The sequence below is a fragment of the Eubalaena glacialis genome, chromosome 8 (genome assembly GCF_028564815.1).
Source record: "Eubalaena glacialis isolate mEubGla1 chromosome 8, mEubGla1.1.hap2.+ XY, whole genome shotgun sequence".
NCBI lineage: Eukaryota > Metazoa > Chordata > Mammalia > Artiodactyla > Balaenidae > Eubalaena > Eubalaena glacialis.
In genome coordinates this window covers 127,957,306-127,984,532 of record NC_083723.1, presented here as the reverse complement: position 1 = coordinate 127,984,532, position 27,227 = coordinate 127,957,306, and the positions used below count along the sequence as shown (strand labels likewise).

Here is a 27,227-nt window from a genome sequence, read left to right as displayed (position 1 = left end):
TATTTCTATTTTGAAAAACATTTTTTGTGTAATTTCAGAAGCATTGTACACTTATGGAATTGGAAGATGAAAACTGAAAAACACAACAGTTAAAAAAAAAAGCATGTCCCACCACCTAGAGATTAGCACTGTTCGAATCTGAGTACATCTCTTTCCAGATACACATATATATGCACATGTATAAACACACATATGTTGGTGTATTTACAAACACACTGTGTATATATATTTTTTTAATTGAAGTATAGTTGATTTACAATGTTGTGTTACTTTCTGGTGTACAGCAAAGTGATTCGGATATATATATATTCTTTTTTTTTTTTTTGACTGTGCCGAATGGCCTGCAGGATCCCAGTTCCCTGACCAGGTTTTGAACCCAGGGCCACAGCAGTGAAAGTGCCGAGTCCTAACCACTGGATCGTCAGGGAACTCCCTACATACAATATATCTATTTTTTTCAGATTCTTTTCCATTATAAGTTATTACAAGATACTGAATACAGTTCCCTGTGCTATGTCCTTGTTGTATATCTGTTTTATATACAGTAGGGTGTATCTGTTAATCCCAAACTCCTAATTTAGCCCTCCCTGCCACCCTTTCCCCTTTGGTAACTGTAAGTTTGTTTTCTATGTCTGTGAGTCTGTTTCTGTTTTATAAATAAATTCATTTGTATGATTTTTTTTCGATTCCACACACAAGTGATATCATGTGATATTTGTCTTTCTCTGACACACTGTGTATATTTTAAATCGATATGGGATCATAGGTGCATATGATTTCTTGGTTCCCTTTTTCTTGTTTCCCTTGTTCTTTCTCCTTCGTATTCCTGGTTTCCCAGTTATGTCTGGTCGTTCTTTGTTGACCTTCAAGCTACGGAATAGGCAATGGCTCATGTGTCCTGTGGAGGCTCATCAGAGCCAGGTTTCACTGGAGGGTGAGCAGGATGGGAGACCCCTGGGCTTATGATGTGAAGAGACTTGCACTGTGAGTCATCTGGAAACCGGGAAGCAGAGTCCACAGACACATGTTTTACTGTCTCATTACACATCTACGAGAGTCTATGATTTCCTTGAAAGAACCGAAATCTGGTGTCATTAGGAAAGCGTGCTGTGCGTTTCCAGGGAGCCTCGGTAGGTTTAGCTTTAGGGTGAGCAGGCCAGGAGCCAGCCGTTCCTCTGGGGACCCCTCAGTGCTAGAATGCTGAGCAACTAAGAGTTTAATCCATGTGGCGTCTTCATTTTTTTTCACGTAACCATATATTTAGCACTCGTTCCATTTTGCAACAGGTAGGTCCACCTCATTCTTTTTGAAGCTGCAGAACGTTCCACTATAAGGTTTTACACGTGGTTGTGCCCCGTCCCTCTTGAACAGCTTGCGCGTGGGTTCCCTGAGGTCGGCTTCTTGGCTCCCTCTTTCTGCTTGTCGGCCAGCCGACTTCGACTGGTTATTAACTTTGGGCTTATCCCTGAGGTCAGTGTTTCCAATGGTTAATGTCTGCAAGCCCTGTGACATGAACCTGCCAGGAGGAATCTTTAGCTGGTTTACTGCGAGGCCTTTTTGAGCCATAGGTTAATATATTAATGAAGACTGTGGCTGTTACCCCACATTAAATAATGGCTATGAATGATGGGAAGATAAACATCCTTAGGCTCTCCTGCCGAGCACGAGATTGATGAGAATGGATCACTCTGCCAGGAGAACTCAAAAATATTATAACCTTTTATTCCTCTGCAGCTTGGATGAGTGTGTGTTCATTTCTACGTTACTACAAAAAACCTCTTACGATGATTCTGAGCTAAAAACATATTAAATCATCACGTTAATTATATCGAAACAGCACACTGAGATTCTGTCGCTAATCCAGTTTAAACTTGGCATCTCCAGCTCATCCAATATTTTATTTCTATTCAGGGTCATATTAGTCAGTTGGGGATGAGCATATGTATTTATTTATCTTATTAGTTTATTTTGGTCAAGTAGTAAATTATGATAGAATGATAATAATGCCTCCGTTTATATACATCTCACAATCGCATACAAAGTTGACATTTAAAGATGTTGTCTAAATACAATAGAAGTATTGACACTTCCACAACTGTTTTTTCCATTTTTCCAGAGGAGTTTAAGTGGCTCAGAATATTCTGGATTCTATTTTTTTTCCCCGAAACGCTCCCATTTTAGTGTTTTACTTGTGGCATCACCTCTAGGTGCAAGCAGAGACAAAAAGAGTCACATATAGTATGACAGTGTGCTGTAAAGCAAAAAACAAAAAACAAAAAACCCGCTACTGGTGGAGGGTTGGGTGCACGGTGGGCCCTAGAACTCTATCTGTCGCTTGCAGATTTCACCCAGGACGGTCCAGGGAGGCAGCCGGGGGCCCAGGCTCCCTGAGACCCCGGCCGGTTTTCAACATCTCCAAGACCATCCAGGGAGGCACATGAAACCCAACAGTGTCTTCCTCCAATTCCTTAAGCTCATTGCCTGGTAGCCTCCCCACATGAAGGGCCCACTGCTGCAGGACCATCTCTTCCTGGGCAAGGCCTCCCAGGACCACCTTCGTTAACACGGTAAATTGCTCACGGTTTAGGCTCTTGCCCTGAGAGCTTCACCGGCACAGAAACTCAATTGCAGCAGAAGTCCTAGAGCACGTGGGTGAGAGGGACCCAGGCGGCTGTCAGAGCCGCACTGTTCCTGCGGCTGCCTGATCCCAAGAAGGGGGCAAGACCAGGCCTGTCTCCCGCTCGGGAGGTGAGAGGGGCAGGCGTTCCCTCTTCCTGCCTGTGGCAGCCAGAGTGTGGACGTGAGCTGACGAGGGTCATTGGATGTGACCACCCAGGACGGTGAAACTTTCGGGAATGACTCAAGGCGCCCATCCTTCTCTGGGTCAAGTTTCTCTCCTCCACACTGGGACACCAGGCCCGCGGGTGGCAGTGACTCTCCGCGACTCAGCAGAGGCCAGGATTGCTGAGGGAGAGGCAGGATGTAGAAACAGGTGGCCCAGAGAGATCCAGGTAAAGGCCTGGGGGTGGGGGACGGGGGCATGTGGGTCCTACTGGGGGAAAATAGCTCACGCTGCAGGGACCCCCTAAACTGCCACGTCAGGGGATACACGGAAGCCCGGACTTTGGCAGAAGCGGGGTGACCAGAAATGGAGGCGTTGAGACCACGCCAGCCTCACCAGGATCCCCTCCTATGTTGCCTCTTCAAGGAAGACACCCCTAAATGGCCAATCTGTAATCTGAGGAGGTGAGTAGGGAGGTCACATGCAGAGAGAGCACCCCAGTCCCCAGCTCCCAGGGGAGGGCAGGGGCTTGTCACCTCCCTGCCCCTGTTCCTACCCAGGGTCTCAGGAGCCAGGACCCTCATCTTCAGGGCTGCCCTTCTGGTCCCTGTTTTCTGTTAGCATCCCTTGTCTCCTTTTCCATTCTCTCGTTTGTTGCTATGTCTCTGCTTCTTGGTTGCCAGTTTAGCAGAGTGCATTCTCTTTTCAGATGGCAGCAATGCTACAGTTATTGGAATAAAATGAATAATGGAGGCGATGCTCCAGGTAAAGCAGAAAATCACAGACCACTTTCAATGCCAAATAAGACCTTTTGGGTGTGTGTGTTAGAGAACGATGGCTTTTTATGTAATAGTCTTAAAATCATGACAGCAAACACAGGCAGCCGTCGTGATCCAAGGCACCATCTCTGTAATCAGATGAGGAAATTTGTGCATTAGCAGGTTTGACTAATGTTGAACCAGAGGAAGGATAAGCAAGAGGGATTTTTCTGCACTCACCTTTGGATACTCACAGTTTAAGTATGGTTCAACTGAGCATCGGGTCTTAGTGATATAGTGGGAATAATGCAAATTTCAACATGTTTTTCCCAAATTTGGTATCAGCTTGCCATGTGATTGCTCCAGCTCAGCTTCTTCCGATGAGCACTCGGGGAGTGTCTGTGATGTCGTGGTCCATTTTCCCACCGGAGGTGAAGTGTGGAAACTGTACTTCCATTTAGGTTCCACTTTTAAACATCCTGGTCCTGGGTATGGAACAGTGTCACAATTTTTGTTGCAATCATCAAACATGACTTTGAAAACTCATGAGGAAAAGGAAGCCTGTTGCATTGACCCCTATTTCTGCTCTTTCTGTCCTTCCTTCTTCCTTCCTGATGCTCCAAGATTCCTTCTTTTGTCATTACCTTAATGTTTGAAGAACTTCCTTTAGCCATGCTTGAAGGGTAGGTCTGTTAGTGACAAATTCTTTTAGTTTTTTTATTTCTGAGAATGTCTTTACTTTCCCTTTATTCCTGAAGGATACTTTCACTGAGGCTATAGAATTTGTGGCTCACAAGTCAGTTTTTCAGCACTGGACAAATGTCATGCCTTTTCCTCTAGCCTCTGGGGTTTCCAATGACAAATCTGTTGTCATTCGAATTGGTGTTCATCTATCAGTAATTTGTCTTTCACGATTTTTTTTTTCTTTGTCTTTGGTTTCCCAAAGTTTAATTATGATGTGTCTTGGATGGATTTCTTTGGGTTTATCCTGCTTAGGATAAGCTCAGTTTCTTGAATCTGTAGGTTTATGCCTTTTACCAAATTTCCCAATTTTTCAGCCATTATTTCGTGGAATCCTCTTGCAGCTCTACCATTTTTCTCTTCTTCTGGGACTCTGATGTTGTGAGTGTGGGATCTTTTGTTATTGTCCCACAGGTCCCTGAAGCTCTGTGCATTTTTTTTTTTCAGTCTATTCTCTCTGTTATTGAGGTTGTGTAGATTCTGCTGATCTGTCCTCAAGGTCACTGATCCTAGCCTTTGCCATCCCCGCTCCACTCCTGAGTGTGTCCGGTGAGTTTTCTATTTTGGTTATTGTAGTTTTCAGTTCTATAATTTTCTTTCTTTCTTTTTTTTTTTTTAAATAATGTCTATTTCTCTGCTGAGGTTTCTACTTTTTTGCTTTCAGAGAATTTGTAATTACTCACTGACGCATTTTTGTTCACAGCTACTTTAAAACCCTGTTTGATGATTCCAACATCTGATCTGGTCTTGGTGTTGATATTGGTTGATCGTCTTTTCCCACTCTGGTTGTGATATTCCTAGTTCTTGGAATGACATGCAATTTTCGATTGTATCCTGGACGTTGCAGCTATCGTATCAGGAGACTCAGTGCAATTTGGATCTTTCATGTCAGCAGGCGGCCACCCCATTTAGGGTTAGCGTACAGTTCTTGGCCTGCTTCCTTGGGCTGTGGTTCTCGTGGCAGTTTTTAGTGCTTGGAGTGTTCAGTCTGCTTGTTATCTGGTGCTGGTGGGGCTCCCCCTGGTCCCTGCTGGTGCCACCTAAGGGGGTGGGGGCATCTTCCCCAGGCCAGACCACCTGATGCCTTCCAGCAGGGAGAGCTCTCAGCCCCAGAGCCTGGAGTGTTTCCTGGGCCAGATGATGGGTTCCTCCCGTGGCGCCCCTGGTCGTCCAGTCGTTCCAGGTGAGGAGGGGCCACTTCCGGTCAGTCCTCTGCTGCTGCTGCTGGGTCACCTGGGCTTGTCAGTGGGCAGAACTCCTACTGGACCTGGAGGAGGGATGAGCCTACGTGCCCCGCCTTCTGTTCAGGGTTGCAGGTCAGGAGATGCCCGGCCTGTCCCCCTGTGCTGCTGGTCGCGGGTTGTGTGATGCCCCCTGCCCTGGTACCCCTCCAGCCTGGGCCCCTAACCGATCCACTTTTCTCTTCCCACCTTTCAGAGTTCTCCTTTGGGTCTTTCTAGACCTAATCTGCTCTTTATCTAAAAGATCATATTTTGGGCTTCCCTGGTGGCACAGTGGTTGAGAATCTGCCTGCTAATGCAGGGGACACAGGTTCGAGCCCTGGTCTGGGAAGATCCCACATGCCGCAGAGCAACTAGGCCCGTGAGCCACAATCACTGAGCCTGCGCGTCTGGAGCCTGTGCTCCGCAACAAGAGAGGCCACGACAGTGAGAGGTCCGCGCACCGCGATGAGGAGTGGCCCCCGCTTGCCGCAACTAGAGAAAACCCTAGCACAGAAACGAAGACCCAACACAGCAATCAATCAATCAATAAATAAATCTTTAAAAAAAAAAAAAAGAAAAATTGATGACTAATAAGGACCTGCTGTATAAAAAAATAAAAAAATTAAATTAAAAAAAAAATTTAAAAAAAAAAGAAAAAGGAAACTTTAAAAAAAAAAAGATCATATTTTAATTCTCAATACGGGATTTATCAATCATTACCTGTTACTTAATTGATTAAGTTATTAATTATAATTATCAATTATATTTGTCTCTCTCCTAAATTATAAGCATAGGACAGCTGAGGGCTGTAAGTATTGTTCTGTATTTATGTGAGTATGTACTTACCAACTTTATTTATGCAAATATTCTCAGTGCCTAGAATAGTGCTGAGCACAGAGAAAGTCAATACTGGTGAACTGAATGGATGAAACTAAAAAGAAAGAGAAGAGGGTGATTGTAGAAGTCTTCTTCACCTCCAAACAAGATATCAGGTCACCCTGCTTAGAACACAAAGGATGGACAACAATTTCCTAGGATGGATCAGGCAAGTGCAAACGTGGCCCACAGTGCAAGCTTGATTCTCCTCCTTGGCAAGCATTCATGTATGGAAGAATGTCAGCGTGACTCTGTAAACACCCTGAGGGAAGAGTGAGGGGCATGGGTATGTCTGGGGAAGCACTGAAGGGGGGTCTGGCTGGGCTGTCACCACGTTCACACTGCCCGCTACGTTCACACTGACCACTGGCATCATCTCACTGGACCCTCATCACCCATCTCTGCAAAGCAGAAAGAAGCTCTTTGCCATGCCCCTGGGGCCCCCTAGAGAGAACCGGTTCCTGTGTCCGCCCCTCGGCTGTTACCAACCAGCAGTGTAACTGTGAGAGCTGCTAATCTAATCACATCCCACTCTCTTTGTAGGAAGAGGAAAACCATGTTGATACCCACTGCCAGCAAGAGTCCTCCCCTCCTTTGGCAGGTCCTGGAACAATACTGGGTTCCTGCGTTAGTCTGTGGGCCTAACACAAACCTATTTATTTTTGCTAATGAGACAGATGTAGAAGGTTGGGATTTTTACAGTGTTAGACACTATGCTCTATTAGCCAACCAATCTAATTATTTACAGGAATCAAGGATATTCACCACCACCGCCCCAGTCTACTATTTATTATTGCAGTATGTCTGAAAGGAGTTAACCATATTTGAATTTAATTAGAAGAGAACATTCACGATTTCAGAATAAAGTTTATCCCTGCAAGTTTTGAAAATTAATCGATTTATTCCTACTTGGATTTCTAATGCTTCTGGAGCAATCTTTCACAAAAAGAATAATGGTTTCTTTTCAATGACTTAACTATAAGAAGGTGACTAAGTGTCTTTCAAAAATAATTCCTCAGTTAATGTTACACATCTATTTGCATGCTTTTTCTTGTAATTGTTATTCAAATAACAGACTAAATTCCACACCCAGACACTGGCCAGGAGCTAAGCAAGACAGACATCATTGTGAGAAGCACTGAGTGGGCAGCCTTGGAGGGGAAGTCAGAGTGTCTGCCAGCTTCTACATTTGTGTGAATGAAGGCTGATGACTCAGGGGCGCAGATAGGAGAACGGGTCCCTGAGATACATTATAGAATCCCAGCCCCTGAGATCTTCAGGAACACACACACACACACACACCGCACATGAAGGCAGGAGGCTGGGTAAGTGTGAGTTCTCAGCCTTTAATTTTCAAAACCACCAAACAAACAAATCAAAACCCAGACTTTAATGATCAAGTCATAGGACAGAAAGTGAAGAGAATAGCAACTATCCAGGGAATGCGGACAGTGTGACAGTGTATCATTCAGCCCAAACACTAACTCCATCCTCAACTCAGACAAAATTCTTTTTCTGCATTGCAACCATAGCTCTAGAGTCTAAAACAGTATAATGTAATAATAATATATGATATATAGTATGAGCAACATAAAGCAACACAGCACAGCACAACTGTAATGTAACACAGCGTAATATAAGGTAATGTAAAGTAACACAACATAACATGATATACTATAGCATCTTTAACTGTATCTCTGCTACTTACCTAGGTCCTTTCCAAATCCCTCCTGGACAGACTGAGCCCAGGCAGCTGAGGCACACGGACACTGAGGCCCCCAGCACACCTGCAGAGAAAGCCAAACTCTGAGGTTTCAACTGATGCCTTTCACAAAGACTTTACTTTGGAAAAATCAAAACAACAAAAACAACATTAGACTGGGCAATAGAGCCATACAATTTTGATCATGTGAGTAATAAACATTAGATGTAGGCCAAAAAATGATTACAAAAATATCTTTTCAAATCAGCAGTTTTCACTGTGCCCACAATAAACATTTATCAAGATAGCCAATGAATATAAAAACACGTACATCTCTTTAGAATACCAAAACATGTTTTGGGAGCATCTGCATTCATAAATTGTGGGATGAACGGTTTCTGCATGCTGGCCTGACATAATTCACGCACGTTATTCCCTGCCCTAAGAGCGCTCTTTTGCACTGTGCATTATAGGAATGTCAGGCTCGATTTACATGAAGGGGGATTTCTGCAGGGAGCATTATTGATGGCAAATGGAAAATTCACCAGAAACTGGAAATCAGAAGTACTCCTGAAAAACCCCCTTTTCACTTGAAAGGGCTATAAATCTAAAAATAATCTTGAATTCGCAAGCAATCCTTTTATGCAATAAGTTGATAGCAAATATATTACTGAAGAGACACATAATTACCTTAAAATCTACCACAATTAGAAATGTATTGGAACTCTTAAAATATAATTTTATAATAGTAAAAAATACAACAAATATTTTTACTGTTCATTTTTTCCTTTGAGTTTCACCTTTTATTTTTCAAATATATAAAGACAAAGTAGGACTATATATAAACTAATATCCCAGACTGTCCCAGGGAGCTCCAAAATTTCTAAATATATTAAAGGCTGATTTTTATTTATTTATTTATTTATTTATTTATTTATTTATTTATTTTGGCTGCGTTGGGTCTTCATTGCTGCGCATGGGCTTTCTCTAGTTGTGGTGAGCAGGGGCTACTCTTTGTTGTAGTACACGGGCTTCTCATCGTGGCGGCTTCTCTTGTTGCAGAGCACGGGCTCTAGGCATGCGGGCTTCAGTAGTTGCAGCCCATGGGCTCAGTAGTTGTGGCGCCCGGGCTTAGCTGCTCCGCAGCATGTGGGATCTTCTCAGACCAGGGATCGAACCTGTGTCCCCTGCATTGGCAGGTGGATTCTTAACCACTGCGCCACCAGGGAAGTCCTAAAGGCTAATTTTGATGAACAAGAGAACGGGAAATTTTATCATCCCTTTCAGTACACGGAACCAGCAGTCCCAGAACTCTCCAGCTTGGCAGACGTCATTTCTACGGCATCATCTCCCTTAAACAAGATCTTCTGTGAACAGAAGGGAATGGCCGGGAGCTAGAGTATCTAGACCCAGGGTTTTCTAGCTGCATATTAGAATTTTAATTCGGCTAGCTCAAGGGGCATTTCATATCTCTATCTCCATCTCCATCCCCGCCTGCATCTCCTTCTCCATTTCCATCTCCATCTCCATCTGCATCTCCATCCCCACCTGCATCTCCTTCTCCATCTCCATCTCTATGTCTCTGTATAACTATATATCTACCTCTACATCCATAACCACCACCACATCTATATTCACATCCATAGAAAAACCGTAACTACATCTCTTAACATCTCTACCCATATCTGTAGCTATGATTGCTCTACATCTGCATCTGTCCACACTGTAACTGTATCTCTATCCCTATCTATGTCTATAACTCATCCCTTCTCCTGGGATGGCTCCGTAGAACGGGAGAGAGAGCTTTGGACTTGGAACAGAGATCTGAAGGTTGGAATTGCCTCTGTGGTTTACTAACTGTGTAAGCCTGGGTATGTTATTTTACCTCATTATATTACAGTTTCCTCATCTATTAAAAAGGGATGACAACCCTAGTTTATCTTGTTGGGTTATTGTGAATTTAAATAATGGATAACATGTGCTTTGTGAGCTACAAAATACCCATAAAAGTAAAACATTATTAGTGATAAAATTTTTAGGTCCAGTTTGGGAAGTACTAATAATTAGGATAGATTCTCATTTTTAGGCCTATTCTGCAGTGAGCGACCGTAGTTTATTACGCTTTTCTCACATTGGGGGAATCCATGAGGTGTAAAGGAGGAACCAGGAGCCAGACCGTGGAGCATATTCTCCTCTCTCAGCCTGTTTCTTCTTCTGTAACACTGTCAGTTGATTCCACTAGAAGATATTGCCCTAAGATCCGGGCTAAGTCCATGATAAAGGAAAAATTCAGAGTAAAGAGAAGTAGGATAAATAGCATCATCTTTGGTGCAAAATATGCCAGTCCTGTGATTTGTGATGGACTCCTATGCTCAGAACCTGAGACCCCGGCATGGAGAGAGATTGGTGGCTCTGAGGGCCCAGCGGCAGGAAGAACCAATCAGAGGAGCCCTGTGGGGACCTGGGAGAGTGTGCAGCCACTGGCGCGCGCTTTCAGGTGCGTTTCATGTGCCACTGCTGCCCCCTAGCCCTGCCCGGCCTCCTCCTCAGAACTCCCCTTCCGGAGCAGGACAAACAGCGAGGCGGGTGGGGAGTGGGGTGAGGCTCAAGCCTCCAGCCAAGGCGCCAGCCTTGGTCGGGGAGAGGGACCCCAACCGCTGCTAACGTTTTGTGACACTCAAGCCCAGGCACACACGGCTCCCATCAGACAAACATCAGGTTAATGAAGTGTTTTCCAAAGCAACGCTTGTGTTTGGTTCTTGCGTTGAACTTCTGCCTCATTTGAAGATTTCTTGTCGCAGGGACAAACAGGCATCTCTACGAGCCTGTTCCCGGCTGTGACCTCCGGGTCATCGTCGACAGCAAGCCTTTCCGGAGAAGCTCTGTGAGAACAGTGTCAGGTGCCGGAGAGGGAAATTGCAGGCGTGGGCCCTGCCCTTAGAGAACTGACACTAAGGGAGACAAATACACAAAAAGACAACAATGACAGTGAGAACTTCTACTGCGCCGCACGACACAATAAAACACGATGCAACACGAGGGTCTCAGGCTGTTTTTAAATTTTTTTTAATCTTTAAAAGAATTTTTTATTTTTTTAGTTTTTTGGCCGCGGCATGTGGGATCTTAGTTCCCTGGCCAGGGATGGAACCCTTGCCCCCTGCATTGGAAGTGCGGAGTCTTAACCACTGGACCGCCGGGGAGGTCCCTCTCAGGCTGTTGTGTGTGTGTGTGTCTCAATGTTTTACAGTCATAGAAACCCCCCCAGAAGGTAAACACTTTGGAAATTAGCAAGCGCTGCTGACATTGGAGTAATTTTTCTGTCCTCCCAGATCAGTTTCTCACCACCTGACAGGCCCCACCTACAACCGGTGCACTTTCAGTCTGCTGCCTGAAGTGGACCTTTACGGCCTAATGCTTTGCTAATAAACTCACACCTGAGCACAGAGTGGAGGCATGTCAGGGCGTCCCATCGGCATTTTACATCTTGCTTTTAAAGTTTATGTCCTGGAGATTATGGGGCTGACTTCCTGGATAGAGTGATTTTATGACACTCACTTGAAAATTGGTTTAAAAATGCTGTAAAAGAGGAACATTAGTAGCAGGATGTTTAGGAATGCCACTGCCTGGGAGCCCATAAAGGTGACCAAGATATTTCTGTCAAGGTTTACAAGCTACACAGATCAGCCCTTCCAGCTCCTTAAGTAACAGTTGGTAGAGGGACCGCCTGGTGCCGGTGAGGTTACAGCCGACCGCTTGGAGCTGGCTCTTCAAGGAGGCATCTACCGTGACAGTGAACCTGGGTTCACTGTGTAGAAAGGCTGCCTCCTTGGGCGTGATCTGCCCTGGGGCAGACAAGCCTGGAGAGAGGGAGGAGTCTTAGAGAAACTTCACATATTTCTGGCCCCCGTGTGTGGCTTGCAACCCCAGAGCCAAGAGCTGATAGAAAGATGTCAGTTCACTTAGATACAGACGAAGATATTCCTTGTTTTGGACAGGAAGACTCAAATGTTGTAAAAAACGTCCGTTCTCCCGTAACTCAATTCCAACTGAAGACCAAGAGGATTTGGGGGGTTCGGAGGTAATAACAAATGATATCAAAGTTGATCTGGAGAAACAAACATTTGAGGGTAACCAGGAAAGCACAGCGTGGGCACAAGAGGACACGCTCAGTGGACTCACCCCTGAACCCAGCCCTTCGTACCTGCGCCTGCTCACCCCTGGGTCTGGGCTCTCAGGGGTTAAAGCTCAGCGGCAAGGGGAGGGTCTAGCTCCCAGGCTGCTGATGTCAGTCGTCCTCAGGGGGCCTGTTCCAGGGCTTGGTCAGGGCCGGCAGCCCCTGGGGGGGGGCTGGGTGAGGTCTGCGTTCTCCTGGTGAATTCCCTGACATGCTACAGGCACTGTCTCCCCACCCAGGCTTGGTGGCAAGTGGGGACTCAGGATGCAACCCACCCCACATCCAGGCAGCTCTGGCTCTGTCCCCGCCCGGTCCCCCTCAGAACCCTTTGCTGGGAGGGGGCCTGGGCATGAAGTAGCCTTTTCCAAAAGCATCTGGGCTGCTTTGACCTCATCTGGAAACTCCCAAGTGGGAGGTGGGTGATCGCCTCCAAGATTTGTACACGTGTGCAAATAAATATGTACAAGGATCTATGCACAACATCATTTACATAGGAATACAAAACAAAAAAACTGTAAACAATCTGAATGTCTATCCACATGCGACTGGTTAAATACACGCAGTAAGGACTAGTTAATAAATGGACGACTAAGTGGTGAGAAGAATGGAATAGATCTGTACATGTAAGATAGCCAAGATACACTGTTAAATAAAAATATCAAGTAGCAAAATAGATCTCAACTGTGTAATTAAAAAACACTTTTATGAGTAGAAAAATCGGGAGGAATGGCTAGAAAACTTTACCCCAACGGGCGCACCCAGAGAACGGACCTGAGGGCCAGCAGAGAAGGACTACCTTCGTAAGTATGGCTTCCTCATGTTTCCATCTTTTTCCTCTTTAGAAAGTGCAGTTTAAAAGCTTTCTAATGTAGAAAGTGCTGAAAGTTCAGCATCCATTTCCCAAAGCTCTCAGTGCCCTCTCCTCGGGCAGTTTATGAACTGGTTGTCCAGTCGGAACATCCCCCAACCAGGCGGCTTCCTCGCCATGACCTGTGCCAAGGCCGGAGCAGGACCTGCGCAGCCAGAACCGCGCGCGGGGGCCTGCTCCTGTCCTTGGCCGGCAGACGTTTAACGGGGCTGGAGTTGCTCACGCCATTAGGCTTTCATAACAAGGCGGAGTCTGCGGTGCCCCCGAGGACGCATCCTGTCCTCTCCTTGGGCCTCTGTGCGCCCCGTCTCCCTCCTGGATCGCCTGCCACGTGCGCCCACGTGTTCTTCCTGCTTCACTTCCTGCCATTCAGCGGGGTCCTGGGTGGGAAACGTCGCTTCCTCTCAGTCAGAGATAAGGTGTTTTTGTGTCTACACTGCCTGGGCGGGGGAGGGAATTTTAAAGATGTCTGTGCAAGTCTCTTATCTTGGAATTCCTGGGGTCCTGCTGTCCCGTGGCTGTCAGATGGTTATTGTGTACAGGGTAGGGGGCCCGAGGGTACACACTAAACTAAGGCAACAGCACCCTGGGTGAAGAAGGCCAAATCCTGAATACACAGGAATTATTCATGCCTCTTCTCTCCTTTCTTCTACTAGCAGACGCTTGATCATATCTTTATTTATACTTCAAGGAGAGTTAGCCAGGGATGGTGAAATTCACACAATTAACCTAAGATGAAATCTTGTTAAAATCAGAAACTGACACCAAAGGCTGAAGAGGAAGTGGAGGATGCTGCTATTTTTAGCTGTGGATTTAAATTCCCATGATTCCCTGTAATTTCCCCCCCAGCTAATTACAGGTCCACATCCTTTCGTTTCCTCTGATTAGTCCTTGTCTCAACTCCTACGGATACTACAGCCACACAATTTCTTGGCAAGTTAAAGCTCCTTTCATGCATTTAAAGCATTCTTTCAGTCTTTAATCTCCTGTGTAAAAGTGACAAGTTTGCTATGAATCTTAGAAACTTGTATTTCATAAACATCGACATATAACCCAATATGTAAATGTCACACAATCCATGCTTAGATTCTGGCTTTTCAAATAATGGTGTGATGAATTTATAGCTAACTTTTTATTTATAGCTAACTTTTACTGTGTCCTTGCACTTTATGGATGTGTCATTTAATTAGAATAACCATATCAGGCAAGCACCTTTATTTCCATTTACAGATGAGGGAAAAGGCACAGCAGGTGAGTGACCTGTCCATGGTCCTGAAACCTAGACGTGGTGAAGCTGACATTCTAACCCAGGACTCCGAGATTGGAGACCACATGCCTAAGCACTCTCCCATCTCATTACCAAACTCTCAGTTCACCTGACGATGTTCACAAGAGGTCAGGCCAAGCACCCAAGGCACGGCGCTGCTGAGCAGCTGGGCCAGGGATCACGGAGCCGCGTGGGGGTCAGAAGCAGGGGCCTGGTGCCTGGGCTTTGACTGGAGCCTAGTGCTGCTTAGAGGTCACATGTGTTTCCCCCATCCACTCCTGTACGACCCCACCTTTTCTCTCCCAGGACCTCAAACACTACTCCGCACTCTTCCCTCTGGCGGCTGACCTTGCTGTTTATTTCCCTGAGAGAAGAGTGGCAATTGGAATAGACTTTCACACGCTCCCTGTGCAGAGCTGTGTCCCCCTAACTTCACATGTTGAACTCCTAATCCCCAGTATTTCAGAATGTGACTGCATTTGGAGATGGGTCTTTAAAGAGGTGATTAAGTTAAATGAGGTCGTATGGGTGGGCCCTGATCCAATGTGACCAGTGTCCTTATAAGAAGAGGAGATCAGGACACAGACACACACAGAGGGACGGCTGTATGAGGACATGGGGAGAAGACAGCCATCTACGGGTCAAGGAGACAGGCCTCAGGAGCAATGACCCTGTCCACACTTTGATCTCAGACTTCCAGCTTCCAGAATTGTGAGAAGATAAATTTCTGTTGCTTAAGCTGTCCAGTCTGGGGTACTCTGTTATGGTGGCCCAGGAAATGAACAGACACAGACCAGCACCTCTATCTTCTCCCTGAACCTGGACCCATGCACGCTATCCCTCCTGCATTAGGGAATAATGGCTTTATTTTGCCCCTTTAAAACACCAACAAATATACAAACTGCCAGTGTTTCATTAGCACGGAGTAATGGATGTTTCTAAACTTTGATTTACTTTCACAGATTTAGAATTGTTTTCTTGAGAAAAATCCTGTTTCCCCTTCAGAAGCCCCCTTGGTCCAGCTCTCCAGACACTTGGGATGACCTCCAGCAGGCGAGAGTCTCGCTCAGTTTCCATGAAAGGATGCCACCTCTGATCATCTGTTGTTTGACTTCTGCCCATAATAAGGAAAATCTTCATTTTAGGCTCTTTCTAAAATCTTTGCTGGCTCCACTGGTGTGCTGTATCTAATAACCAGCTCTACAAGGCGGGGGAAAAGGGCCCTGATTTGCAGCATTTGCTGATTTCCATGGTGTAAATGCTCCCAGCACGGCCGATCTCAGCTACCAATGTGAGGTCACTGAACAAGGAGCAGCATATCGTTGTAAAGGACACGTAAGTAGACTCAAGGAAAGTATAATAAAATAATTAGGACATGATGGATTTTCAGTAGCTTTTACCTTTAAAAAATATAGTTTAAGTGTAAGTTTATGTAATTTAGTTTTAAATAGTGTTGTGTTTAACAACTGGCTTTGCAAAATTCCTAAAAATTAACAACTTGCTTTCACAAGCCAGCGCCAGGGGTCTCCAGCACATCACTGGATGGTCATCACTTACCAAAATTCTAAAGCCCATTTGTTTCTTTAGAGTGTAGATTTTATACTTGGATTATGCTGGGTCATTAGAGAACTTTGCATTTGGACCGTATAATTCCTTTTGATTGAACAATATTCGAAGCCCCTTCCTACGTCAAGGGAATCCCCCATCCTATGAAGCAGGGAGTCTACCCCATGAAAGAAGTGGAAAATAGCACTCACTTCCTTTGCAGCTCAGGTGTGTGCTCAAGACCCAGGCTCTGCCAATTAGCCACATCCAGGGTCCAGATAGGAGAAGTCTTAGAAGTGACCAGCGTCAGATAAGCCGTGGATGGGCTGTGTGTCTACACTCAGAAATGGCACACTGGTGTCTTCAAGGGACCAGCTCTTGACTGGGGCATCTCTTCTTCAAGTCTGGTTCTCTGGTCCTCCTGGAGACTTTGCAAGGTACCTGGTATTCTTTTTCTTCCTTTTTAAAAACTAAACTTTAAATTTTTGATTTACAGAAAAGTTGCAAAGAGAGTAAGTTCCTGTGTTCCCCGTATCCAGGCTCCCTCGCTGTCTTCCTCTTACTTACGGTACATTTATCACAACCAATGAACTAATGTTGATACATTATTATCCTTAGCCTCCTCTAAGGCCCGAGATAATTTTCCAAACTTCCCGTGTTTTTGATGACCTTGACAACTTTGGGGAGTACTGGTCTGGTATTTTGTAGAATGATGTTCAACGTGAGTTCGTCTGACATTTTTCTCATGGTTGGACTGAGGGTGTGCGTTTTGGGAGAAAGGCCTCATGGGTGAAGGGCCGTTCTCATCACCCCACATCAAAGGTGCACGCTGTCAACGTGACTCACCTCTGACGGCGCTCACACAGACCCCCAGGTTTCTCCACCGCAGTTACTTTACTTTTCCTTCTCTTGTCTGTTCTTTGGCTGCAGGTCACTAAGTCTAGCGACACTCAGGGGTGCGGAGGTAAGCTCCACCTTTTTGTGGGGGAGAATTTACCTAAATTAATATTTGTTTATATCAGTATTGACTCATGAATATTTACTTTATACTTTAATTCTAACCCAATATTTGCTATTTATTTTGATGTTCGAATTATTTTTGCTTTGGCCATTGGGAACTCTTTCAGGTTGGCGCCTGTGTCCCTCTGTCATACCCCTATACCTTCACCGTTTTGGTTTTTGATCACTTTTCTTTTTTTTTTGCAGCACCGTGAGACTTGTGGGATCTTAGTTCCCTGACCAGGGATCAAACCCTGGGCCCTGGCAGTGAGAGCACTGAGTCCTAACCACTGGACTGCCAGGGAATTCCCTTGATCACTTTCCTATTTTCTGGCACTACGAGATGCTCCAGGCTCATCTTGTATATTTCTTGCCCCAGCCCTAGAATCAGCCACCTCCCAAGGAACCTTGGCTCTTTATTATAGAGAATGGAATTAGAAACCATATTGTGTCTGCCTGTCTGTCTATCTATGTATCTATCTATCTATCTATCTTTCATGTCTATCTCTCTGTATCCCCTATTGCGCTCTTCCTCTGGAGAGCCCTGACTACTACACCACTCCTGCAGCTCCAGGGGCAGAGGGAGCCTGTACTTACCGGTATGCTTGAGCACATACTCAGGCACACAAATGAGGGCAGAATAATTTTGGGGGAAGGGGAGGTGAGTGGTTAGGGCAGAATGCCCAACAGAGGGACCTGGGAGTTTTCCTCTGTGTCACCCACGATGAAGCCAGGTTGTGGTTTTATTGCGTGGCGAGGGGCAATAGTACTGTGGAAAGGACAGGAGTGAGTGAGTCAGGTGGATCTGGGTTTGAATGTGGACTATGTGAGGTCGCTTACCCTCTCCTCAGTGTCATCAATGGTAAAATGGAGCCGACAATACCTACCTCACAGAGTTATTGTGATGGTTAAATTACATAATGCATGTGAGACCCCTGGAATGTACTGGTTATTCTACAAAAGCTAGTTCCCACCACTCTCTCTCTCTCTCTCTCTCTCTTTCTCATTCACACATTTAGTTCTTTATCTAAGAATTTACTGAGCTCCTAATACTTGCCAGGCACTGTGCTTGGTGTTGGAAAATAGTGAACCAGACAAATTAGACTGGACAGAAAACAAACCCATACAGAAATAATTTCAGTGGTCCTGTTTTGAGGAAAATAAAACAAGGTGAACTGAGCAAGCACCTGGGTTGGTCTCTGACAGCCTCTCTGCATTGATAACATTCATGCTGCAGTGTAAGTGACAAGGGGGCAGTTGTGACCCAGGGGAAGCGCATTCTGGGCCGAGTGGACGGAAGGGCACAGGCAATGGGGCAGTGGTAGGAGGCTGAGGAGGTGGGCGGGGGGGGGTCCGGGGTCCCTGCAGATCTCCGTGAGAGGTTAGTGTTTGAGTCTGAACGAGATGGGAAGCTCAGGGAGAGGGCGGGGGAGGGAGAAGTCTGACTTCCGTGCTTACCTCTTGGGCTGGACTGGTGGGGGGCAGACGAGGGGCTAGGAAGAGGGGATGTGGGGAGATGGCTTAGAGGCCACTTGAGGGACGGGGTGGCTCTGGCCAGGAGATAGCAGTGGGGGTGTGAGAAGTGGCTGACCTGAGACGTGCTTTGGTGGGAGAGGCGACAATTCTTGGTGATGGGTGGGCTTTGGGGTGCGAGGGGCGGCGTGGAATTCAGAATGACGCTCGGGTTTGGAGCCAAGCAACCGATGCCCGTTCTCTTCTTCCTCTGACCCATGAAAGCTCCAGCAGAAACACAGGGTTGTGTGGAAAGTTTCCAAATGAACTTTTAAGGCCATAAACAGAGTTTTGAAAGGACCTTAGGCATCAGTAACTGAAGCGAGGCCCAAAAGGCCACACCTGGCAGAGTTGGAACCTGGTTTCCAGAATCCTTGCTTGGTGTTGACTCCACTCTAAGATGCTCCCTTTAGCAAAGGGTCAAGCTGAGGCAGAGAACCCACAGTTTAGGCTACCAGACAGTGGTGCCTCTTAAAACAATTCCTTTATTTAAATAGTGAATAGACATAGTTTATGCAACATATACGATGCATAAACAACAACGCAACAAGGCGCTGTGACCCCTGTCCCCACCCCGCACGTGTAAGAAACGTGCGTTATCATTCCCTTTGCAGCCCTCTGAATGCCTCTGCCCAATCTCTCCTCTGACCTTCCTTCTTAGAGGTTTATCACTGCTCTTCTTTATAATTCTACCACACGTTTGCATCCCTAAGTAATATCCTGTTTAGTTCTGCATGGCTTTGAACTTTATGTAAGTGGAATCATACTGTATGTATTCTTCTGTGACCTTTTTTTTTTTTTTGCTCAGTGCTGTTGTAGAGACTCACCCATATTGTTGCTTGCAGCTGTGGTTCGTGGATTTTTCACGCCAGGGTAAAATTCCAGTACGCGAACACATCACAATTTGTTTACACTTTCCACTGTAGATGGACAGCTGGCTTGTTTCTAGACTTTTGCCTGTTTATCTCTCTTGCTGTGAGTATTTGGATAAAGGAAAAAAAGAAGCCCTTTAATAGAGGCTGGAAGGAATTCAGCTTACATCTGAACATCGCTTGGCTTGGTTTTGTATGGGGCATAAAGACAAGAAAAAAATTGGTCTCTATGTCCTTATGTCTCAAAACTTTGATCTCATTGTAATCAAGAGAATCAAAGCAAGGCCCAGTGGAATGAAGGAAACCACCCTGAATTTTGGCAGGTTCAAAGACACGTCGTGATAGTGAAACTGGAGTACATAGTAACAAGCAGCATTCTCATTTGTGGACACGTGAGTCGTAATGTTGCACACACGGGCAACGTCCATACAATTATCTACCTTGGTATAGAAATCTGAAGACTTACTGAAGTTTGAAGAAGTCTTTGGGGAATTTCTCAGGGCAACCAATCTATTGACCAATAAATACTCGTAAACTGTCTCCTTTGGGCAAAGCATTCTAATAGGTATTGCAGGAAATACACGGAGGTTTACATGATGCAGGAAGAGATACTCCAGACCTGAAAGAGCTTGTACTCCGACTGTGGATAGACACACATGCATGAAATGCTGAGGTAAAATATAAGGTCGTGTGTGCCAAGTGTCAGATGGATGGCTGTACGTTCTCTGTTTTCCTCCTGTAAGCGCCCCCAGAGCAGGGACTGAAGCAGTATTCTTTCCATGGTGTGTTCATGGTTTTGAATGAATGAGTGAATGAAGAGACTGGAATTGCCAGGAAAGACTTTTTGGAGAAGGAAGGTCTTGGTGTGGACAGTGAAAGAGTGGTAGCACGGAATCTGAAGAGGAGGAAAGAGGGTATGGAATGGGTAAAAGTTCCGGGCCTTGGCAATGGCAAGGCCCAGGGGACTGGAGAGAGGAGGAAGCCAGCCTGCAGGACAGGGTTCTTTAGAGAGAGAAGTGGCAACAGTTGGAAGGGCAGGGTGGGGCCCCAAAGTCAAGGTCTTGAATGCCAGTTCAGGAGTCTCATTTTTTCTACAGGTAATGAGAATACTGCATTGCAGTGCTTTCAGCAGAGGGGAAGAACTGTGTTTTGGGGGATTCATGTTTTAGGGGGATGCAGAAAAGAGGGTGTCAGCTGGGGTGACAGAGATAACTGGGACACCCCTTACCAGCTTGGGTGGGACGATTTTACACAATGGCAGTTGGAGGGTGTCCAGGGGCCGTGAGAAGGGGCAAGCCCTAACGCACAAGCACTTCTCAACAGCTTCGTATTTTCTAATGCCCCTTTGGCCAAAGCAAGTCACATGTCCAGGCCCAGATTCAAGGGTGGAAAATAGGCTCCACTCCTTGCTGGGAGCAGGGGCAAAGCCACAAGGCAAAGGGGTGAGTGTACAGGGAAGAGCTTGTGGGCATTTTTGAGGTCTACTACCCTGGGCTAAGTGTTGTAAGTACCAAACACAGGGAAACAACTAAGATCAAAGGTGAGCGAACCTTTACAGACAGCTGCATAAAAGAAAATAAAAAGGTCTAGATGGCTGGAGTGTTGGGTTAGAAAGATCAGAAATGCTATATTTATTGACTTTCTGGAATATGTGTCTAAATGTCACATCTTAAAATCAGATCTCATTACCCTCTGATTTGGAGAGATTACCCCAGAAATTATCCAGGTTATTTCATGCAGGTATTTAACCCAGCTCTCAGAAGCTGGGTGTTCAGAAAAACAGATACTTCTTTATCTTTCCCAGGTTCTTTAGGGTTCAGAGACTTTTAAAAAATAGAGATGAACACTGAATTTAACCAGTTGAAAATTATTCCTGGATTCTTATCAGCCTATGGCAGCAGCAGTACTGGCTCAGAACAAGCCTCATGTTCTCCAAGTCCCCACCACCATTTTCTGGCATAAGGCATTATAGGCACAGTATGTGGAGGCCTACAAACTTTTCAGGGGTCATAAAAAAAAAAAGTTGGAGTCGTGAAAAAAGTTTTAGTTCAAAATCACAAAAAGATACTTCAAAATCTAAATTAACATATATCATAAAAATAATTTGAAAGCAATTTGTAGATTTTCTCGCTTCCTAAGAATTCTCAGAGATGCCAAACGTCACAGCCAACAGCAATTTAAGTGACTTTCTTATACGCACCAAATCCAAAAGTAAAATGATAAATATTCCTTCAAATTCATTTTTATTGCAAACAACAACAAAAAGGTACTTAATGCAGAATAGGGGTGAATTACAGTAAGTCCCCTACATATGAACCTTCAAGTTGCGAACTTTCAAAGATGTGAACGTGTGTTGGAACGTCCAATCAGGTAAGGTAGTTCACGTGTCTGGCGTACATTGTCACGTGCGTGCATCCTCTACAAGTGGTTGTGCTTTTGTGTACTCTACTGTACAGTACTGTATAGAGTACAGTACTACAGTACCTTTATTTCAAGCCCAGGATGTCCGGAAGCAAGCGTAACAGCAGCGGTATACAGCCAATTGTGTTAGTGGGGAACCTAGGCTAACTTCTTGGACTTACCGAACAAATTAGATTTGCTAACGCTCTCCAACGTAACTCATGTGTAGGCAGGGGACTTATGTACTGTATGTGGCATATTTGGCCGTCCCCAAAGTAACGGATCATGGAGGCTCTCAGGAGGGTCATGTAACCTCCCTAGTACTCGGCCGCCCTCGGATTTGGCAGGGCCTCACGTTCAGGGCTGTCTACATTATCCAGGTGGGGAAGCCCAAGACCAGCGGCAGCCCAACCGCTTATCAGACCCAGAGAAGCCAGGTTTCCGGGGTTTCCGCCCAAAGCGCGTCCAGAAACAACCAGTTTCCGACCTTTTACTTACTTTGGCGGAGTGACAGTTCCCGCGGGAGGCCTCCTGCTGGACGCCGCCTAGGGCTCTGCAGGCGGGGCTCGTGCTGGTGACGGGCGCTGACTGCTGCGGCCATACAGGATAAACGCCTGCTAACCCGGTGCGCCGGCCCGCCCACCTCCGTTAGTTCACCCTCACCGGGGGGGGAGCACGCGCCCGGAGACCCACCCCCAACCTCGAGCTCCTCACCGCGCTCCCTGCGGGAATTCGCGGGCGCCCGCCGGCCTCCGCTCCCCAGGGGCGTGGCCCCCAAACCCCGCCCGGCAGGCCCCGCCCCTCAGCCTCAGGCCCCTCAGGCGTCGCGGCGCGCTCCTCTGACGCGCGGCGCCTTCCTCTGACGTCAAGCCCCGCCCCCGCCCCGCCCCGGCTCGCGCGGCGCCCGCCCTCAGCAGCCAGAGCGGCTTCTTCTGAGGCGGCGGCTGAGGCAGCGCTTGGTGTCTTGCTCGCGGTCTCTGCAGCGGCAGGCTGCTCCCGTCCCGGCCGGCGAGGCGGCCGTCCAGCCCCTCGGGCCGGCAGGCGATGGTGCGGCGGAGTGCGCGGACGCGGGCGGCGCGGCGGCGGGCATGAAGGAGGATGGAAGGGCAGGACGAGGTGTCGGCGCGGGAGCAGCACTTCCACAGCCAAGTGCGGGAGTCCACGGTGAGCGCCCTCCGCCCGTCCCTCCCCTCCCCTTCCCCCTCGCGGCCCTCGCGGTCTCCCCTCTACCGCCTCCCCGCCCCCGCCCCTCCGCCTCGCGCCGCGCCCCTCCCCCAGGCTCCGCCCCCCGCCCTGCGCCCACCTGCTCTCCGTCCTGGGCGCGGTTCCGTCGAGTCACCTGTCCGGCCCCCGGGAGTGCTTCGGGGCCGCCTGCGCCCTCCTCCCCCAGGGCTTTTCCCGGGCCGGGTCGGCGGCGTCGGCCCTCCAGGCGGTGGACGACGGTCCCGCGGCCCGCGCGCCGTGGCCTGGCACCTCCCTGGCCTGGCACGGTAGACAGGTGTGCGGGCGGGTGTCTGGCGGGACCTGGGTGGCCCCGCGCAGGCGCCGGGCTCGCTCTCCCAACCCGACTAGTCACCTCGGCCGGGTTTAGCGCCCACCTTCCGCCCCTCACCCGTCGCTCTCCTCCCCTCTTGGGCTGAGCCCGAAACCTTGCGTTGGGGTGTGAAGGCCGGCGATGGGTGGGATTGAGGGCCTGGGCAGAAGTCCTCTGTGCCCTGGAAGCAGCTTCTGAAGGAAGTCATCCTTTCTTGGTCCCCTGTTTCTTCTGTGCTGCTGGCAGGGGTCGGGAAGCAGGCTCGGCCGTAGACGTCTACGTTGATGTTTTTACCTTTTCCTGGCGCACTAGAACACGTTGTGGTTGTTTGTTTATGTTTTCATAGCAATGTAAAGTATATACATGTTGTGCATTTGTGTTTACCCCTCCCCTCTTCTAACTAACTTCTCTCAGTCAGTCTCTTGGTTTTTGAGAATTGCCTGGTTTGTGTAGTTCTTGATCTAGAAAATGGAGAATCACTTTGCCAAGTCATACCTTGGAATAAAGAGGTATAAATTCTGAACTGGTGGACTCTGCTACGGCATATTAGTTTAAAGTTTTAAATTGAAGCTAAAATAAACAGAGAAGTACATCATTATACATGTCCAGCTCGAAGCACTTTAAACACACCTGTGGAATTCTGAACACAGCCTGTGAAACACAATTATTATTAGCATCTCAGAGGCCCATCCCTTCTCCCCGTCCAGTTGCTCTCCACTCCACCAAGAGGAAGCACTGTCCGGGCTTTAGTAGATTAGCTTAGTTTTGAATGTTTATGTAAATGGAGCCTTACGGTATGCCCTCTTTTGTGTCCGATTTCCTTCACTCAGCAGCGTTTGTGAATTTCCTCTCTGTTGTATGTAGTTGGAGTTCACCCCGAACGCTGTAGCTGTGTGACTATAGCACAGTTTATGTTTAGTTCACTGTTGGTGGGCACTTCAGTAGTTTTCAGGTTTTGGTTACGAGTATTCTTGTACATGTCTTCTGGTGAACATGTGGACGCATTTGTTAGGTCCATACCTAAGCGTGGAACCTCTAGGTTATAGGTTGTGGGTTTGTTCATCTTTAGTAGATACTTTTAAACAGTTTGCCAAAGTGGGTTGTACCAATTTACACTCCCACCAGCGCTGTAGGAGAGGCGTGATTTGCTTCCCATCTGTAGGACACTTAGTATTTTCTGTTTTTTTTTTCTTTTTCTTTTTTTTTTTTTAATTTTAGCCATTCTGCTAAGTGTCATGGTATTTGTTGCACAAAAGACTTTATTTGCATTTCCCTGATGATAATGAATTTCAGCACCTTTTCACATGTGTATTGGCCATTTGGAAATCTTTTGTGAAGAGTCTTCAGGTCTTTTTCCCATTTTTAAACTTATTTATTTATTTTTTAAAAATAAGTAACAGCCTTTTTTTAAAAGTTGCTTATTTTAAAAACAAATTTATTTAATTTATTTATTTTCCTTATTTTTTTTGGCTGCGTCGGGGTCGTAGTTGCCGCACGCGGGGTCTTTCGTTGCGGCGCGCGGGCTTCTCTCTAGTTGTGGCGCGCGTGCTCCAGAGCGCGTGGGCTCTGTAGTTTGCGCCATGCGGGCTCTCTCGTTGAGGCGCGCGAGCTCAGTAGTTGTGGCGCGCGGGCTTAGTTGCCCCGCGGCATGTGGGATCCTAGTTCCCCACCAGGGATTGAACCCGCGTCTCCTACATTGGAAGGCGGATTCTTTACCACTGGACCGCTGGGGAAGTCCCTTGTTTATCTTTTTAATATTGATTTGCGAGAGTTGTTTATGTTTTCTGGAGATGATACTTTGGTCATGTATATGTATATATATGTGTATACATATGCACACGTCTGTGTGTGCATATATATAGTAAATCTTTTTTTCATTCCGTGGATGCTTTTTCACTTGCTTAATGATATCTTCTAATGAGCAGAAATTCTTAATTTTAATATAGTTCACTTTATTAGAATTTTTTCTTTTATGATCAGTATGTTTTATGTCCTGTTTAAGAAATTTTTGCTTACCCCAAGGTAAGGAAGATGTCGTCTTGTGCTTTTCTCTAAATGGTTTATTGATTTACTCCTCCCATTTAAACCTACAGTTCATCTGGAATTTATTTTTTGTGTATGTTGTAAAGTAGGATTCGTATATATTTTTTTCACATGGATGTCCAATTGCTTCAGCACCATTTATGACCTTAGTCACAATTTAGGTATAACTGTATATTTGTGGGGTTTAATTTTGATTCTATGCTGTTTCATTGGTCTATTTGTTTTTGGCTTTATTTTAAATTAATCAGATGTTCTCTTATTTGGATTGAGAAAGGGACCCACGTTATAGTAGCCAGGAGCTTTATTTTTGTCTGCTACCCTAGAAACAACTCAGTTTTGGCACTGATTCTAGAATGCCTTAGTTCTGCTCCTCCTCACCCCTACTTCTCCTGGACCAGCACCCTTGGGTGGTGGGTATACGCCATTCTCTGCAGAACCAGTGCAGACAGTGACCAAGCTTAGTGAATTTCCAGTCTTTGGCTTTCCTTCCTCAAAGTATTCATATTTAGAGTGAGTATAAATGCTTGATTTTTCTCTAGGACTTGTTGCCAATTCTTTTATTTATTAATTTTTTAAATTAAACAAATTCAAAATTTTTAAAAATTTTATATTATAGTCGATTTACAATGTTGTGCTAGTTTCAGGTATACAGCAAAGTGATTCATTTATACATATACATATATCCATTCTTTTTCAGATGCTTTTCCCGTATAGGTTATTACAGAGTATTGAGTAGAGTTCCCTGTGCTATACAGTAGGTCTTTGTTGATTATCTATTTTATATATACTCGTGTGTGTTTGTTAATCCCAAACTTCTAATTTATCCCTCCTGCGGCCCCCCCCCCCACCTTTGGTAACCGTAAGTTTGTTTTCGAAGTCTGTGAGTCTGTTTCTGTTTTGTAAATAAGTTCATTTGTATCATTTTTTTAAAGAGTCCACATATAAGTGATATCATATGATATTTGTCTTTCTCTATCTGACTTCACTTAGTGTAATAATCTCTAGGTCCATCCATGTTGCTGCAAATGGCATTATTTCATTCTTTTTTTATGGCTGAGAAAATATCCCATTGTATATATGTACCACATCTTATTTATCCATTTTTCTGTTGATGGACATCTAGGTTACCTCCATGTCTTTGCTACTGTAAATAGTGCTGCAATGAATATTGGGGTTCATGTATCATTTTGAACTATGGTTTTCTCTGGATATACGCCCAGAAGTGGGATTGCTGGGTCATATGGTAGTTCTATTTTTAGTTTTTTAAGGAACCTCCATACTGTTCTCCATAGTGGTTGTACCAATTTACATTCCCACCAACAGGGCAAGAGGGTTCCCTTTTCTCCACATCCTCTCCAGCATTTGTCGTTTGTAGACTTTTTGATGATGGCCATTCTGACCAATGTGAGGTGATACCTCATTGTAGTTTTGATATGCATTTCTCTAATAATTAGTGATGTTGAGCATCTTTTCATGTGCTTTGTGGCCACCTGTATGTCTTCTTGGGAGAAATGTCTGTTGAGATATTCTGTCCATTTTTTTTTTTTAATAAATTTATTTATTTATTTATTTTTGGTTGCACTGGGTCTTCGTTGCTGCACGTGGGCTTTCTGTAGTTGTGGAGAGCGGGGGCTACTCTTCATTGCGGTGCGTGGGCTTCTCATTGTGGTGGCTTCTTGTTGCGGAGCAGGGCTCTAGGCGCATGGGCTTCAGTAGTTGTGGCACGTGGCCTCAGTAGTTGTGGCTCGCGGGCTCTAGAGCGCAGGCTCGGTAGTTATGGCACACGGGCTTAGTTGCTCCGCGGCACGTGGGATCTTCCCAGACCAGGGATCAAACCCGTGTCCCCTGCATTGGCAGGCAGATTCTTAACCACTGCGCCACCAGGGAAGCCCTGTCCATTTTTTTTGATTGGGTTGTTTGTTTTTGTGGTA

The 27,227-nt window shown here is 46.1% G+C and overlaps 1 protein-coding gene and 1 long non-coding RNA gene across 6 annotated transcripts in view; one reads left to right on the top strand and one right to left on the bottom strand.

Moving 5' to 3' along the window:
* Nucleotides 1-10,980: 10,980 nt before the first annotated feature.
* Nucleotides 10,981-22,423, bottom strand: LOC133096580 (uncharacterized). 2 transcript variants are annotated; one of them, XR_009701802.1, is made up of 3 exons: nt 22,218-22,423; nt 19,275-19,420; nt 10,981-11,033 (listed from the first exon to the last, which is right to left on the bottom strand). It is a non-coding gene; the product is annotated as an uncharacterized LOC133096580 (long non-coding RNA). The 2 variants fall into 2 exon arrangements; XR_009701801.1 differs by lacking the exon at nt 10,981-11,033 and adding an exon at nt 18,824-18,872.
* A 176-nt stretch (nt 22,424-22,599) lies between these two features.
* Nucleotides 22,600-27,227, top strand: part of LMBR1 (limb development membrane protein 1) — a 150,480-nt gene continuing 145,852 nt past the window's right edge. For 2 of the 4 annotated variants that reach the window (XM_061198994.1, XM_061198997.1), the window contains exon 1: nt 22,603-22,883. In XM_061198994.1, coding sequence (XP_061054977.1) covers nt 22,818-22,883 — 66 coding nt within the window. In that variant the 5' untranslated portion in view covers nt 22,603-22,817. Of the gene's footprint in view, nt 22,884-27,227 lie in introns of all 4 variants that reach the window. The other 2 variants (XM_061198998.1, XM_061198992.1) reach the window with 2 other exon arrangements.